Raw genomic sequence first — 18,499 nt, 5'->3', positions numbered from 1 at the left:
ACCATGCAGGGGGTTCTCTTTCATTAGTATACTATTTGCTAGAAGTTGAATGTTTGTGTTCCCCCATATTCATATGCCAAAATCTCTCATTTTTTTCTTCTCTTCTTTTCCCTTCCTTCCCTTCTCTTTCTCTCCTTCCCACTGTCTTCTCCCTCCCTCCCTCTGTTTATGTGTTTGTTTGTTTGTTTCCCGGGGCGGGGGGGGGGGAGAAAATCTTAAGCAGGCACCACACCCAGCGCAGAGCCCAACATGGGGCTCCATCTCACAACCCTGAGATCATGACCTGAGCTGAAACCAAGAGTCAGATGCTTAACCGACTGGGCCACCCAGGCACCCCTCATATGTTGAGATCTTAACCCTCAAAGTGATGGTATTAGGAGGTGGGCCCGTGGGAGGTGATTAGGTCATGAGGGGTAACCCTCATGTTTGGGATTATTGCCCTTCTGAAAGAGGCCCCGGAGGCCTAGCTTCCTCCTTCCACCATGAGAGCTTCCCATCGGTGGGGAAGCGGGCACCCCAGACACCAAATCTGCCCGTGCCATGATCTTAGACTTCTAGCCTCCAGAACTGTGAGAAATAAATATTTCTTATTTGTAACCCACCTAATTGATAGTATTTGTGTTATGGTATTCCAGATGGATTGACACAGTTCACTGTGCAAGTGTTAAACGTCCCGCAGCTCCCTGGTGGCAGACACTATCTGTGCTCCCCCTCCCACCGGTAGTGCTGTCCCCATCGCCCCTCAGGCGGCAGACTCTGACTGCAGAAGCCCGTCTTGGTTAGTATCTGCATTCACATTCCACTTTCAGTGTCCACCCTTCCAGGTTGGGTTCCCCAGGGAGCAGACCTGTTGATGGAGATTAGTGTGCAGGAGGTTCACGAGGAGTGTTAGTGGAGTGGATAGGGAAGGCAGCAGCAAGACTGGCTAGGGAAGGATGCTGGGCTGTGGTGCATTTAAACAAAGGCCATCGCTCACCAACCTGGAAACTGAAGGACCTCTAAACTGGGAATGGACCTTTCGATTTTCCCAAGGTAGGGTGAGAGGGCTGGGCTCTTAGAGCCCACATCAACTGTCATTGGATACAGGCTTTCCTGGGAGGGACCACGACGTTGATTGAGGTGTCTTTTCAGCCGAGGGACTTGCAAAGACAGTGGGCAGCTGAGGGTAGACTGCTGGCACAACTCCTAGCAGTGAGAAGAACTAGTCCTTCAGTTTTAAAGGAGGGAACTGGGCAACATAGCATCCACCATAGCCTGGAGCACCCCTTCCTCATCCATTTATCTGACAAATACCTACTCACCTTTCAAAACTCAGCTCAGGCTTCTTCTCCACGGTGCCTCTTGTGATCTTCCTCCTGCCACTCAGTAACACTGATCACTCCCCCCTTTATACTTTATACTCCTTGTTCTCTCTGTGTTCTTCTGTCACGGCCCCATAGCCCTGCACGCATGTTCTTTCATGGCACTCTACATGAATCACTGGGTTGGGTCTAGTATGGCTAGCGGTGTTTTGTTATGATGACCCGAGTCCGTCATGAAAGGCAGGGCGAATGAGTAATTCTATTTTTAAAAGTGGCCATTGAAAACATTAAAAAAAAAAGAAAAAGTAAATGCTGCAAGAGGTGACCTTCTCCTATTTGTCACCCCTTTATCTCTGTTACATTTCTGTTTCACAGATATATTTCAGGGTGTTTACAAATTCTGTGAAATCTGCCCTAAATATACACTACCTATTTTATTCGAACCCAGTGAGAAATAGAGGGCTATTTAAAAAGCATAGTAGTATAAAGCTTGGGAATGAATGAATACTTCATGATTGGCTCTGACAATACTTCATTATTGAGAACTTTGCTCAATACACTGAAAAGCTCCGTAGAAACAACGTGGCCTGACAACCGCCAGTACGCCAGAAACCTTCTCCTTCTGTTCTCCTCACCCCACCCCAAAGAGTCATTTTATTGCCATTACCTTAAGTTGTTAAAAACCCAGTCATCCCATGGCATTGAAAAGAAGCGTAGGCTGGCTTATGAGTTTTGATTAAAACTTTGGTTGGATTCCTTGGTACCATTCCAATTAGTGAGATAAACATGAATCTGTGTTTAAAGTGTCCGTGTTCTTCTCAGCCTCTGTGCACCCTACAGGTCTCGGCTAGCACCCTCTGTGGATGAGACGCTTCTCAGAGCCAGATCGGGTCAGGATTTTGCTATTGGAATTTTTCCAATGAAAGCACTGTGTTTCATAGAGTACTTGGGCATGTTTTTCTACCACTGGGGTAGGCGTGGCAATACCGTCTCTCTTGAAACGAGTTTAGGGTGACATCCTAATGCTTCCAAAGCATCTTTAAATCCCTGGAATGATTTCTTATCAATGCAGTGATGTATTATGTGGAGTAGGACTTTCTAAAGGTGAGCAGTGCTCCTGGGAGTAAAGGTGAGTTTGGTCTAGATGATGTGGTGTGTGCAACTGCAAAATGCTTTCCTGTTGACAAGCATTGGAACGCTGTTATTCCCACCGACCACGTACATCGTCTTCCACGTTTCTTTCTCAGGACTCATTTCTTCGCTGATATTTGTCATTGCAGGTGGGGACAGCGTTGTAGAACAGCAGTTTCCCGAGTGCTATAAATGGGGGGGCCACACAGTGGTTTCTGTAGAAGAGCTCAGGAAAGTGGCTTTTATTGAAGAGCTGAGGAAAGGGAGCTCCAGACTTTAGCAGTACTGCCTTCCACTGTGATTCTCCATTTTGTCATCTGTCCTAATTGCATAGAACGTTGCTGTTGGACAAGCTTCCCTTTGGTACCGAATCACCTGTTGACCCTCCTCTCCTGTGTGTGTTTGCAAATTAGTTATTCATGCAAAGGTTCCTCTACTCCCACCCCTTTTAACTGATAGTGATTTTTATCATCTTAATTCTGGTGGTTAGGAGATACAGATCAATGTAATTCCTTCCTAATATCTACATGCCCCTGAAAGGGAGGAGTTGACAATTGCATGAAAGTGATCAAATTACACAGAAAGTAGCATAGTGGGAAAGGTTTCTTAATTTTAAGAAAGGTGTAGCAAGAGAACATAGGAAGGATATTTGGTGTCTGTAGAGGAACATGCTGGTATTTACGGTTGGACAAATTGGAAAAGCCTCTAAGAATGTAGAGCTGGAGTGGCCCATGATCCCTTTAGTGTTTCTGAGACCCAGCCGCTCCCAGTGGGTTGCACAGATGCTGACGTAGCTGTCCCAGGCTGGACACTATGATGCTTTAAAAAAGATGCTTTCAGAATTCCCCTGAACACATCGGACTGAACCATACTTACAGATGACGGCTGCTGTGGGATTCAACTTGGGTTTATATCTGCAATATGAATGTTCCTCTAGGCCTTCCAGGGCAACTGGTGACCCAGGGAAAGAATAAAATGGATGTTTATGTGTCAAGTTATAATCAAACAGCCAGATAAAATGCATTTTCCTCCCTTGACAAGCGTATCTTTATAACAGCTCAAAAGGCTACGTTTACTCCTTGGGTTCCATGCCAGAGCTGGGGGCGGGTAGGCAGGGCATCTGGGGAGAGCTGACTCCTGGCCCACCCCTCCCTTCTCTTCCCATTCCTGGCTCTGTCCTGTCCCTCAAGCCCCTGTGTGAAGGTGGATATTCCTGCCTACATCCCCATCCACATTTCCAGAAAAGAGCTACTCCTTGGACGTTCCAGGGTGTAGGGATATCTTCAGGAATGAACCGGGAGAAACAGCCAGTGTTGGGCGTGGAGGTAGGCTTGGGGCCCGTTGGGGAGAGAATTCTCTTGTTCTTCTACCTGGGACATGTTCTAGAAGGAAAGGCCTGGACTCTGGACAGACACATCCTTCTGGTCCCTTTGACTCCAGGTCTGATGACATCAAGGCCCCCCAAAACCCAACCCTCTACTCCATGGATTAGTATAGTTCACGTTACATATACCCCACTGGTCACTGAGAGTCTTATTTGTAGTAGTGAATAATTCCTGCATTTCCTTAGGGTAGCTTAAATAACACCGATTGTGCTATCCCAACCCCCCATTCCCTGCCGCATCCTTACTAAGAGAATTCTTGGAGATGATTACAGAGACAGCTAATATATGTGACTTTACACAGCAGCTTCACAGTGCCTTCAACTTGGCTGTACCCACAGATTCATGATCAATTGATTTAAGCTGTTAGAACCAACTTTGGTAGTGAGATGTGTGGAGAGTAGTTTGAATGCCCTTCTCTTACAGGTTTGGTTTCCGGAAAGTTGTTTTCTGCTGAAGCTGGCTTGCCTGCTAGCCATGGCCTCCAGAGGCAGCAGAGAACAGTAGGCAGTAGGGCCCCCAGAGAGCTGCGGCTGGCAGGGCTGCCCTATTAGCCTCCCCCCCTGCCTCTTCGGCCTGCCCCTCCCCAGGACCTGGCATGCAGCCAGCTCTGCCAGCTAGTTGAGCCAAGGCTTGGAACAGCAGGGACATTCCCCGTGTACTGTATTTGAATCTCTGGACCATTACACTTCCCCTGTCTTTCTTCCAAAGAGCTGTCATGCAACCCTGTCTCCTACCACCAGAAATAGCAGGGGTTCAGCTAGCTGCACACAAATGATCGAGTTCGGACCTGTTTTCACTTTTTTTTTTTTTTTTTAAAGGCAAACTCCCCCTTTCAGGATGGGGCATGGAAGTGGGGCAGGTGAGCGGCTGTAAAGAACTCGGTCTTAGCTAGAGGAACCTGTACCATTGAGGAAGCCTGGGACGTCCTGAGACGTTCTTCCTTGCTCCTGTTTGGGGCGGTGTAGCATAGTGGCTGACAGCTGGTGGTCGACACCAGACTCCTGTGCTCACAACTCGGCTCTGGCACTTCCCATCAAGACCTTGGGCAAGTTATTTAACTCATCTGCTGAGTGTAAATACTCATATATGAACACACACAAAGCATTTTGGACAGTGCCTGGCACCTCATAAGCGGCAATAAATGAATCTTTATTGTTTCTCTGGCTGGACATGCAATGTTCCACTGTCCACCTAACATGTGGATATTACAATGCATTAATTATGGTTTTAGTAGCACCAGAAAACACAGGATTTGTCCACTGGAATCACGTCTTTAACTTGAGCGTGCCCTGGGAAGGGGATTCCTGTCTTGCTCTTGGCTCCAACCTTGGACCAGGGCATTGTCTTCAGCCCCTTGGTGCCCCCCTAACAGGACAGCCCCTGTGCTGCAGGGCACTCCAGCCAGAGGGCCAGAGACTCTCCTCACCCTCCTCCTGAGAATGACTCCTTTTCTTCCTCCCGGAGACAGACCGCAGGGTAGATGCTGTATAAGATCACAGTGCAATATCTAGGGTGCTTCTGTCTTTTCTCTTCACTTTTAGTGAGATTAATAAATGTCAGTTGAATGAATGGACCTTTCCTTACTGAATGGTGGGCAATGCCGTCCTAGTCTTGCCCTCTGGCAGCCAGACCCTGCCACTCTGTCCAAGTGGTCCTGTCTTGGTCTCCTTAGTGGGTCTCATCCAGTTCAATCTGATACCACCGTGGGATTCCATATCAACATTCTCAAGGTCATTACCCTCCCACTCTGTCCTGGTCCAGACAGCTAAATGTAGGTAGACCCTGTGCAAAAAAACAAAACAAAACAAAAAACAGAAAACAAAAACCAGAAAACAAATAAAACAAAAGCTCTCTGACTCACCATGGTGTCCCCAGCAGGAGGCAGCTCCTCTTTGTTCTCCTCCCCTTTGAAAACCCCTGGGGCCTGGAGGACCAACATCTAACTGGTAATGTAATAACCTCACGTGCACAGGGACGGAGATGTAATCCGTACCAAATTTTCTTTCAGTCACAGAAGATCTTATTAGACGGAATGCCGCGCACAATGACTGTGTGATTTTTTCCCTGGAGGAACTCTCCTTGCATCAGCAAGAGCTAGAAAAGCTAGAACACATTGACAAATGGTGCCGGGATTTAAAAATCCTCTATCTTCAAAATAACCTCATTGGAAAAATTGGTAAGTCTTCAGGATTTTGTGCTCACAGTTTCTTTGACATTTTGAATGGGAGAACTTTGGGGAGGGCGGTATGATTCTTAGAAGAAGACAACCTGGGTGAAAAGGAGCCATACAGGGGAAATAGACGCGGCGGCTCCCGGAAGCTGTGCGTGGACCCTCTCCTGGGGCTCCCACGCTGCTCAGTCCCCTTGCCCAAGGGTCGCTAGGGATGCCATTAAGGAGATGCCAAGGGGCCCTTAAGGGTGGGAGCACGATTGTTGACCTGCTCATTTATAGCCTGGTTTTGTCAAAGTTTGAAAGTGGAATAGAGGCCAAGCATTCATCATAGTTTTGTATTGGTCCATGGAACCTAAGCATTGTGTGCAACGCAGGTTCCCTGGGTGGCTGGTTCTGCCGTGGTTACTGTGAACAGGGATGTGCACGGCTTTGTGCTGTGTATGAGTTATCAAAGGGATGCGCACCTACACCCCTGCTCACTGCTCCAGTTTGAATGAAATGACAAGTAGACAGATCAAAACATCAGCATTAAACTCACAAAACCTTTTGGAGAAAGTGGCTTAGCCTTCAGCCAAAAGGGCTTCCTAAAACTGCCCTCAAGTTTCATCTGTCCACCTGGTCGCATGCAGGTTGGGCAGTATGTGGGCCCTGCGTAGGGCAGTATGGTCATAGGGGACGAGAGTGTGTACTCTCTGCAGGCAGGGAGACCCCAGGAGCCAGAGAGAGTGTAGGGGTGTGGCTGGCCAGGCCTAGTTCCTTCTCCCAGCTCATCCATCAGCCAGGTGGGGCCGCCCCACAATTCCATGGGGAACAAAGAGTTAAGTGGTGGAGAGAAGGGAGGCCTATGGAGTCACTCTGAGGGTGTCCTGCCACCAGATACAGGAGCATTTCCCACACCCAATAGAGCAACCTGTAGTGTAGTGGCAAGAGGAGGCACAGGTCCTGATGGGCCTGATCCCTCCCTCAGCCTCTGAAGATTGTGTGAAATTAGTTGAGGTCACTTAGCCTTGCGGTGCATACGAGAAACCATCCCTCAGATGATAGCTGCTACCATCGCTGTTAAATCTGTCATTTACCCAGGCTAGACACATGGAGGTAGCTGGGAGCTGGGGGAAAGGGATGGGCTTAGTGTCTAGGAAGCAGAAGAACGCCAGCCCCTCTGGGCCAAGGCACTGGAGCCAGAGGTCAGCTTTTAGGTTGTGTCTGAACTTGCCCTTGTGATATGCAGTGGTTCTCAACAGGGTGCTTGACAACCTCTGGAGACTGTTTTGGTTGTGACAGGTGTGTTGGGGGGGAGGGGGTGTGCGACCACCTACACTGCACAGAGACATTGCTAACCCTCCTGTAGTACAAGGACGCCCCCCCCCCCAAAAAGAACCCCCCCCCCCCCCAGCCTTAGTAGCCCTGAGAGACTCTGAGCGATAGGAGATCCCGGATACCCCTGAGATCTCATCCCTGAGGCTGAGAAACCCTGTGGAGGTGGTTGCCCCTGATTTGGTGGATAATTGAAAATTGGTCCTCGGGTTGCAAAAAGCCTAGAATTTGCATTATTTTTTTTTTTTTGAAGATTTATTACAATTCTTTACATTTCTTCAGATAATTATTTTAGGCATCTTTCACTTTACCAGAAATTAGAAACTCTGGCATATTGTTCAATTAAAAAGGCTGTTACAGAAAACCACCAGCTTTTATGCAAGGGGGCATTAGCGAGCCGTCCTAATTGTACAGATCTAAAAGAGTTCCCGAAATTTTAATCTCCACAGCTGGGTCCGTCACAATTACTAATTAGTAGCATAGTATTTCAGGCCTTTTCAGAACTGCGAGAAAGCTTAAATTTTTGCTTCCAAAGTATTCTTAAATTAAACACTCTTTTAAATCCTAATAATGGGATTTTTCAGTGCCGCTCCACCCATAGGCATGCAGGCGCTCATTTAGCAAGCCAAAGTGTTTCTCTAGGATTCACACTTGCTCTGGTGCCATTGAGGTAGAAGTTTGCAGAATAGTTGGCTCTTCTAAAACTCTTCCTCGCTGGGAGATGCAGATGGGCTGGCAGGTGGTGGTGGGAGGCGGGGCTGTGCTTGCTTACTGTTGTTGCAGCAAGTCTGAGCTGAGGACCTTCCGGGGTCTTGTTAAAGTGGGACTCCAGCTCCATCCCGTTCCCATTCCCACTGATTGAACCTGTGGGGGCCAGTTCCCCAAATCTGCATTTGTAACGGCTTCCCAGGGAGCCCAAGGCCTAAAGGTAACAGAAGAGCTGCTTACACTGGGGGATGACTTTGGTCCACCTCAAGTCTGTGGGTCTGGTGTTAGCAATTGGTGAGAACTGCTTCCGGGGTGGTTTGGGCTAGAACCATAGTTTGGCAGACTCCCTTCCTGCATCCAACAGGATGTACATTTTTATCTGTAGAGCCATTTTTTTTCCCCCTGACCAATTTGGCTCATTATTCTTGAGGGATAATTTAAGAAATCCTTCCCAAACAAATTTTTTTTTTTTTCCTACCAAAAGACTCTTTTCACATTTAGAGGGATATACATATAACAAATGTGGGGAAGGAACAGGTCTTTTATTGTAGGCTGGCCATTTTAACGATAATAACATAAAAATGCAGATATTTTTGTTCGGGGGTACAGACTGCACACTCTGTTGGTCATAATCCTGGGCACATAGAGCTCCACATATCTGTTGACGATTGAATGCTCAGGTGTTGCCTGGAGAACCTTCTAGAAACATCAGGATTACTTATAATCATCTAATTGCTGAGAGAGATGTTAGTAATTTATTCTAAAATCCTCAGTTTAGAAAATGAGTCAACTGAGGCTCAGAGGTGAAGTGTTATTCTTAGGTCTATGTGAACAAATACATGATATTTTATAAATTTTAAATGAAATGTAACAATGGTAAGGGTGATGATGACCATAGCCATCCTGTTTGATCTTCCTCATATCAGTGAAAAATGGGCGGAAGGAGCATTATTTAAGTGAGGGGTCCTTTCCACGCACGTTCCCTAGCAGGGTTCCCCACATTCGTGTCCTCTTAGAAAGGACTGTTCTTTTAAGGTTTGGTATAATGATTTAGTGCCGAGCTCTGGAGTCAAATTTCCTGGCTTCATCATTTAATCTTGAACAAGTGGGTTAAGTCTCTGCACCTTGGTATTCTTATTTGTAAAAGGGAGCCAACGGTAATTTTTACCTCTTAGGGTTATTATAAGGATGAAATGATGTCATATATGCAAAATGCCTAGAAAAGTACATGGCACATAGTAAGCCCTCGACAATATTAGCTATGGCATTATTAGCGTTTTTAAATGTTGGGTGATTCCTTCTTTCTGCTCCAGCAGTCCAGTATGGGCTCCATCCTACAGCCGGTTTCCTCAGGTCTGCGGGATGACTCTGGTAGCAATCAGGATATAACTTTCTTCCTTTTTCACATCCAGCAGGAGAAAGGAAAAGGCAGTCCCCAGGCATGGGGTATAATAGATCAGTGCCTCTCATTTGACTGGGAGCCTTGATGTGCATGTGTTCTTCTCCGTCACTTACCTGCCAGGAAATGGCTGTGGGCTGGCTGGCTGAAGCCTAGACTCCTGAGCTGGCCTTCGCAAGGGACCTGCTATTGCACTGGCCCAGCTTGGTTAAGTCAAACTCCCCGGAGTTACAACTGGCTAGAGACAAAAGCAGAAGTGTATTCTATTAGGAAGGATGGAGGAAGAAATGATGCTGCATTTGATAACCAACAGTGTCTAAAGACCTGGTGTAGACAAGAAAAGCAACATGGTTTTGATAACATAACCATACTAATGCTTAGATTCCTGATACCATTTTCACAGCAGATTATGTAAAAATAGCTTTTATCTTGAAGGTTAATTAATTACATTTTTGTATATTTCAGAAAACGTTGGCAAACTCAAGAAACTTGAATATTTGAATTTAGCTTTAAACAACATTGAAAAAATTGAAAACTTAGAAGGTAAGAATTTTCTTCTGATATTTTATTATGAATTAAAATTGAGACTTGCAACTAAATTTAAACAGTGTCACTTAATAGGCACACTTTTCAAATTAATATTTAAGTCTTTTGTTTATTAATTATTGTGATAAAAATTCAAACAATAACAAAGTACATAAATTTGAAAATGGAAGTCCACTTCACCCCTCCTAACCCAGCTTCTTTCCCAAGGGTAGAAGGTAGTTTTGTTTCATTTGCTTTGTATCGATGGGATCATACTATGAGTATTGTTTTGAAAATTGATTTCGTCTACGAAATTACCTTGTTCTTTGATATCCAGGAAATGTGGGGGCTCTCTGCCAGAATGGTGGTACACCGATTTATCTCCCAAATTTTCTGCAGACGGACATTTGGGTGGTTTCTAGCATTTTGCTATAATAAGCATGTCCACAATGAGGATTCTTTTACAATTCAATCTGTGTGCATGTGTGTTTTTTTTTTTATAGGACAGACACTTAGACATGGAATTCGTGGGTTTAAATATACACCTTTTGAAAAATAATGCCAAATTTTTCACTGAAAAGGTTGTATCAATTTACTTTTGTACTGGTAGTCCATGTGACACATTTGTACTCAAGCTCACTAATACTTTTTATAAGCTATCTTTTTTTTTAAATGGGAAGACATTGTTATCAAATAATTTTAAAATTTGGATCTCACTATTATTGAATGTCCAAATCCTTCTGATTTTTATTGAGTATTTGTATTTCATATTTTTGGGTCATTTTTCTATTGATTTATCTTTTTTTTTTAAATGTGCTCTAACACATTCAAGATATTAATCCTTTATGTATGTATGAGAATTTTGTCTTGCGTCGACTACTTTTCTTTTGTTCCAGTTATGATGCTAATACTGTTCAGAAGTCTTACATTTTAGTATACTCAACTTTATCAGTCTTTTTCTTTATAGTTTATGAATATTCTATGTTCTGGTTTTAGTTATTGTATTTTTTTACATTTAATTTATCTAGTGCATCTCAAATTTATCACACAAAAGAAGGAACCAATGTATTTTTGGGATAAAGAAAATGTGATACACACACATACACACACACACACACACACACACACACACACAGAGGAATATTACTCGGCCATAAAAAAGAATGGAATCTTGCCTTTCACAACAACATGGTTGGACCTTGAGGATATCACACTAAGTGAAATAAGTCAGACAAAGACAAATACTATATGATCTCACTAATATGCAAAATCTAAAAAACAAAACACCAAGCTCAGAGATACACAGAAGAGATTTGGTGGTTGCCAGAGGTGGCGGTTGGGGATTCAGGCAAAATGGATGAAGGAAGTCAAAAGGTACAAAATTTAAAACTATAAAATAATCAAGTTATGAGGCACTGCACTGCATGGTGACCATAACTAGTAATGCTGTGTTGCATATTTGAAAATGCTAAGAGAGTGCGTCTTTAAAGTTCTTACCATAAAGGAAAAAATTCTGTAATTCAGTAAGGTGACAGATATTAACTAGACTTCCGGTGGTGATCATTTCATGAACTACACAAGCATTGAGTCACTATGTAGTATACCTGAAACTAATATAATGATGTATGTCAATTATCTCTCAATAAAAAATAAGGTGAATGTGGAAAATTGTATTTTTCCCCAAAATGTCTCTTAATTGAAATATTTGAAGGATTTATTTTGTAAATGATACAAAATTCACATACCATAAAACTCACCATCTTAAAATATACAAGTCAGTGGCTTTTAGTGTATTCACAAGATGGTACACCCATCATCACTAACTAGTTCCAGAACATTCCATCACTCCATACCACACCCTGTGTATGTGTATGTGTTGGCCCCAGTCCACTCCTTGTCTCCACAGATTTTCCCATTCTGAACATTTCATGAAAGTGGAATTGACAATATATGGTCCTTTTTGTCTGCAGCGTGATGTTCTCAGGGTTTATCCTGTGGCATGTATCAGTACCTCCTCCCCTTTTGTGGCTGGGTAACATTCCATTGTGTGGCTGCATAGCATTTTGTTTGCCCACTTGTTAGTTGATGAGCATTTGGGTTGTTTCCACTTTTGGTTATGAATAAAGTTGCCATGAACACTAATGTACAAATCTTTGCATAAATGTGTATTTTCAATTAATTCAGTATACACCTGGAAATGGAATTGCTGGGTCACGTGGTAACCCTCTGTTTAACTTTTTAAGGAACTGCCTAACTGTTTTCCAAAGCAATAGCACCATTTTACATTCCCACCAATGGCTACCAAGTGCTCCAACTTCTCCACACCCTCGCCAACACTTGTGATTTTATGTTTGTATTTATATCTTTGTTTTTATAGGTGCCATCCTGATGGGCGTGAGGTGGTGTCTCATTGTGGTTCTGGTTTGTGTGTACCTAATGACTGATGAGCGTGGGCATTTTTTAATGTGCTTATTGGCCATCTGTATACTTTATCTGGAGAAATGTTTATTCAGAACCTTTGCCCATTTTCTAATTAGGTTGTCATTTTACTGTTCAGTTGTAAGGCCTATTTATATATTTGGGATGGTAGAATCTGGTCAGATATATGGTTTGTGGATACATTTTCTCATTCTGTGGGTTTTCTTGTCAATTCTGATGGTGTTCTTTGGTGCATAGTGGTGTTTTCTTAAATAGTTTTATTGAGGTATAGTTGATATACCAAACCTGCATGTATTTAATGTAAACAGTTTGTTGAGTTTAGATATTATGGACACACAGTGTCCATATGGACACACAGTGAAACCCATCACTGCAGTCAAGGTAATAGACATACCCATCACTTCTCTTTAATCTTATATCATCTAGAACTCTTTCAAATGGATTTTTCTTGTACTAGATTGATCTTCCATTTCTCTTACTCTGTATTCCTTATTTAAACCTCTTTGTCTTGTTATTCTACATTCTGGAAGGTTTCCTGTTTTACTTTGCAAGCTTCTATTTTGTGCTTTTATTTTATTTTTTTTTTAATGCCTGGTAACACTTGGTGTCTGTTCATAATCATGATGGATTTGGCTGATTAGGTGTCTGGTGCAGGCTCATTCTGTGGTTGTGAGCTTCTGTTTCCACATCCGGCCTCTCACTCGGCTGGCAAGGCTACTGGGGGCTCTGTGAGCGTGGGTAGGTCATGGCCACTGGCAGGCTTGAGTCTGGAGTACAGGAGCATGAAGCAGAGCCAGGCGAGCTGCTCTCCCACCCCACTCCCATCTGCCAATAACTAAAATTAGGAAGACTTTACTTAGGGTATGGTGGATTTTAGCCTGTTTGCCTCCTAGTGTAGAAATGGATATTTTGGTGACTCTCAAGGTTATACAGCAACAAGATGTAATTATTCATCATACGTTCCGAATTTTCATCCTCAAAACCTAAAATGCTGTCGTGATCAAAGGCCCCAAAGCCGTCTTCAGTGCTGGAACTGGGAAGATTCTGTCCATCATGGGCATTTTTCTGCATTAGAAATGCAGAATTTCTCCTCTAGCCGCCACTCTATAGCCCAATGCTGCAGTCTCATGTGAACAAGTGGAATAACAAAATTTATTGTGTATGCATGTTTTGTGATAGTACAATGCCAGTCTGTAATGTCAGAGAAATAATTAAAACTCTCACTCTTAGTTGGTATGTCCAGGACTTGTTTTGGTTAAGGAAGGATCTTGGGAGAGTTGTTTTCCTGTGTTTTGCTCTTCTGCCACGAGAGGGCAGCATCGTCACTATTGTCTTTTTGAGCTTTGGGAACTGTAGTCCGCAGCCCTCTGCTGGCCTCTACCTGGGCACTTCTTGAGAGCGCCACCTTACAGCTCTAAGAAGGAGGCACTGGGTGCAGGGTAGTTTGAGGAGGTGTTTGAGGGGATGGACAGTAGGGAGGGAGGAGGCTGCAGATCTGTCTGGTAAGTATGAACTCTGTTTAGGGTTAAGGTCAGAGGAGGAAGATGACTCGTCTCACCCACTTGAGTAATTCTCAGTATAATTTTAAAGATAACATGGATTTTTGCTTGCTTATTATTTTGTTTTGCTGGCTGGCAAAAACGAGCTAGCATACTGTCTCCTCTGTTTTGGATTCACTGGGATATGATATATTGCCTTCTTTTTCTATCCCTCTTCCTTACCCATTCTAACCTGGAAGGAGAGTGGGTTTCTCAGGGTGTGAGGTTCCCCCTGGGCAAATCAACATTGTCAGTTGTGAAGACCTTCTCACCACCATGAGCCATTGAGGTGGATCGTCGAAGAACAGATGGACTGTGGTCCTCAGCTGAAGGAAGGAGTACCTAACTCCAAAGAAGAGGCTTTCTCAAGCCCGCCCAGTTCAGCAAGAATTGTTTGTTAGGATGACAGATGGGGTTTACTTTCTTATAGATAGGCCAAGCAGAAGAACAATTAAAATTTATCATTTTGAAAAATATAATGAACATTTGGAAGGTTCTTCATCTACAACATTACAGCAAAATCAAAAATACGTAAATTTTTGAACATGTTGGAGTCTTGTAAGTGTCACCGCTTTCTTCCTTTTGTCCTTCCTTCTTTCCTGTTCTCAAAATATGCGGAGATGACTTAGGATATAATCCATTTTGCATACACAAGAGGGCAAGAACCTGAGCCGGCCTGTTGGTAATAGGATTACAGTGGACAAGAAGTAGGTGGGAAGAATGTGGGGGTTGAGGTCTGCAGGGATTGGTGACTGATGAAATGAAGGGGCTTAGAGAACAATTTAGGTTAACACTCAAGTTAGTTATGACTTGACTTTTGGCATCTGACACCAAAATGGTGATGACATTAATAGGATGTAGACATCAAGGAGGCAGGAAGGCTGTCTTGAGGAGTGGAGAGTGAGAGAAAACATGAAGAGTTCATTTTTAGACACATTGAATAGGATGTCTTGCAGGCATTTGGAAATAGGAGTATGACATTCAGTTCAATGGTCAGATGTGAGGTCATTGTTCAGGACTCATCAGAAATTGGGAACATGACTGTTGTCATCAAGAGAAACATGAGACAGAATACTGGGTCGAGGATGGAAATCTGGGATATGTTACCATTGATGGAGCGCAAAAGTCTGTAAAGGGGACCAAGAGTAATAAGCTGAATTATAAAAGAGAACAAGGAAAGATTAAATTTTAATTGTTCTTCTGCTTGGCCTATCTATAAGAAAGTAAACCCCAAGACCACTGAGGCATTTCAAAGAGAATTTATGGTCGGTTAAGAAGTGTACTTGACGGGGCGCCTGAGTGGCTCAGCGGGTTAAGCCGCTGCCTTCGGCTCAGGTCATGATCTCAGGGTCCTGGGATCATGCCTCGAATCAGGCTCTCTGCTCAGCAGGGAGCCTGCTTCCCCCTCTCTGCCTGGCTCTCTGCCTACTTGTGATCTCTCTCTCCCTGTCAAATAAATAAATAAAATCTTTGGGGAAAAAAAAAAAGAATTCATGGTCAATCGTGCCATAAGCATCGACTGTTCTAGTGACATAATGGATTGAGAGGGGTCTGTTAGATTTATCAACATGAGGATATCCTTTGTCACCTTTAGAGGAGCAAATCTAGTAGAATATTGAGGGTGGAAGCCAAAACCAATGGGTCGAACAATGAATGGGGATGGAGAAAGAACCAGAGCATATCGATGTAGGCTGGCTTATAACAGTAGGCATTGCCTACTTCTGGTTCTGCCTGCCTCTGCAGATTCACTTCTTTGCCCCCAATTTTTTTTTTTTCCTGGAATGTCCATCTTTTTTCTCCTTTCTCCATATTTAGCCCTTTATCCTGAAGTCCTGGCTCAGTAACTTGGTCATAGCAGGGACTGGGGAATAACTCCTGAATGAAGGGATGAATGAACCCAGGAATAGATGACTCGAGAGTGAGGCCCTCCCTCTGGAAGCACTAATGCAGAACGATCTTATTTGGAAGATTCTGGTTTGGGATATGACAAGATAGGAAGAAAACATGGAATTCTGGACAAGGTGGAGTCAGGTGCTAGCATCAAGAAAGAGTAAAGAAGAGAGAAACTAACATTTAATGAAGCTGGTTCCATTGTATAGCCTTTAACAATAAGAACCTTGCCCAAGGTGACGTGATTGCAGATCTATGAACCCACCTGAATCAAGATCATACTGGTGAGTTTACTGTATCAGGAACCAAAGTTTGCAAGTTTGCCCTAAGTTACACAGCCCCAAAACAACAACAGAAAAGCAAGATAGAATCAGGAAGCCTATGGGAGGGCCGGAGCATGTAGACATTTGAAGAAATGGTGCACAGCAAGGCAGGGCTGGGTTTTCAGCTGGAGATGGCTCTCTAGGTATTAATGGATGCAAACTCTGCCAGGTGGATCCAACAAGCGTGAGCCAGCCACAGGAAGACAGCCTTCTACTGAACCTAGCTCGCAGAGGCTGCTGTGTAAATCAGATCAACTCTTCCTAAATCCACACCGAGGAACTGCAAACTTTTGCTCATGGGAAAGCAAGCATCCTTCTTCCCCCATAATTACATTGTCCAGCATAATCCCAAGAGTGCTTATTGGGTCATTTCTCATCCTAGCTAATGTTTGCTGAAGCTCTTTAGGTGACAGGTACTGTGCTAAATACCTCACCTGAATCATCTTACATTGTCTTTATAGCAACCCCTGAGCTGGGTACCAGTGCTGTTTGTAAAACTGCAGAGGCAAAGGCTGCAGCCTGTAACTTATCCAACATCACACAGCAAGGATGTGACCAAGATGGAATGTGAACTCCGATCTGCCTAATACTAGAGTATTCCTAACTCTCAGGTTCCCATGGGATGTGAGGAAAGGGAGTTGATTCAGATTTCTGTGGCATCCAGCCCTCTCTACAATGTAGGCAGATGGGGCAGATCTACTGTCTTTGCATCCGTGACTCGTCCTTTTTCTGTTACTCCTCTGAGGACCAAACTCTAACTCTTTACTGTTGTTGATACCTCCAGTACAGTTCCTAGTGGTCTTGGAGTCATTCTGTCCCTTCAGTGTGACTTTGTAAATATTAATTCTGATGCCTAAGGTTTATGAAATGCTATGCCTTTTGGAGACCCCTCCCACCATCACCCTTCATGGAGAGATGTGTCCTGCCCACCTGGCAAAATCCTCAGGACAGAGTGCTGGTATCCTCTCTAGAAGGACCTTTGTTCTGATGTCGTGTCCTCTCTAGTAGCACAGGGTGACCAAATCCGCATGTTACCCAGCCCAGGGCTTGCAGATCGGGCAGGGAAAGTGATTTCCCTTGGCTGGAGAGACAAGGGGAAATGCACATAGAAAAGCGAGTCAGGAGGTTCCTGGGTGGCTCAGTTGGTTAGGCAACTGCCTTCGGCTCAGGTCATGATCCCAGGGTCCTAGGATCAAGCCCCATGTCGGGCTCCTTGCTTGGCAGGGTGCCTGTTTCTCCCTCTCCCTCTGCCTGCTGCTCTGCCTGCTTGTGTTCTCTCTCACTCTCTGTCAAATAAATAAATGAAATTAAAAAAGAAAAAGAAAAAAAAGAAAAGCGAGTCAGGGCTACCCTTTGAGTTGGTATTTCTGAAAACGTATTTCTTGGTAAGCCTTGTAATTAATGATCATACTTAAAATATTGCAACTGTTGTTCCTGCTTTGAGCTGTTGTACACATTTCATTACGAGTGTGATTTTTTTTTTTTTTTGCTTTGTTTTCTTTTCACTTCTTTCCACAGGATGCGAATGGCTGACAAAACTCGACCTGACTGTAAATTTCATTGGAGAGTTGAGCAGCATTAAAACCCTACAGCACAATATCCACCTGAAGGAGCTCTTTCTCATGGGTAACCCGTGTGCTGACTTTGACGGCTATAGGCAGTTCGTGGTGGCAACCCTTCAGCAATTAAAGGTATGCTCATATTAATGATGCAGAAATCTCAGAGAAATGAAAACAAGCAACGTGTTATATTGCATGTTTATTCACAGCATTGTCAGGGAATGTGTGGTTTTAGAGAACAGAATATTCCAGAAAATCAGAACTAATCCTTCCGTTTACTGAAACTTTGAAGTTGTTTTAATGGATTTAATAAACTTTTGGAAAATAAATACATTTCTCCTTTCTCATTCAAAACACAACAGGGCTTAGCTGAACTATTTCTTGATGAATGCAAACATAGTCATGGAGGGCTTTCATCATTACTAATAGCAAACTGAGAGCTGAGAGTTTTTGAGGTGATGAGCTGTGTACCTCTGTATAGCATTTTCTTAAACTACTGTGCTTCTACAACTTTCTTGCATTGATTTCCCTTAGCTCATTCTCTCTGCTAGTGGTTCTCAGACTTTGCTACTCTTTGGAATGTTTGCTGAGCCACACCCCAGAGTTTCTGATTCATTGGTCTGATGTAGCACCCAGGAGTTTCCATTTCTAACAAAATCTCCACTGGCACTGATGCTGCTGGTCCAGGGACCTCACTGGAGAGCCTTCGCTCTATGTGTTAACCTGTTATGCCGTATCTCCCCTCACCTAATGTTTCTGAAATCTGGGGAAAAACAGATGGTTTCTAGAGAAATCATGTACCTGATTATATTCA

General features: G+C 43.8%; 1 protein-coding gene across 2 annotated transcripts in view; it reads left to right on the top strand.

The window, feature by feature from the left end:
• Positions 1-18,499, top strand: part of DNAAF11 (dynein axonemal assembly factor 11) — a 70,818-nt gene that overhangs the window by 3,219 nt on the left and 49,100 nt on the right. For both annotated transcript variants that reach the window (XM_059392967.1, XM_059392968.1), the window contains exons 2-4: positions 5,826-5,993; positions 9,877-9,954; positions 17,645-17,817. In XM_059392967.1, coding sequence (XP_059248950.1) covers positions 5,826-5,993; positions 9,877-9,954; positions 17,645-17,817 — 419 coding nt within the window. The remainder of the gene's footprint in view (positions 1-5,825; positions 5,994-9,876; positions 9,955-17,644; positions 17,818-18,499) is intronic.

Source organism: Mustela nigripes, chromosome 3 (genome assembly GCF_022355385.1).
Source record: "Mustela nigripes isolate SB6536 chromosome 3, MUSNIG.SB6536, whole genome shotgun sequence".
NCBI lineage: Eukaryota > Metazoa > Chordata > Mammalia > Carnivora > Mustelidae > Mustela > Mustela nigripes.
The sequence above is the reverse complement of the archived record's forward strand: the minus strand, read 5'-3'. Positions and strand labels throughout refer to the sequence as shown.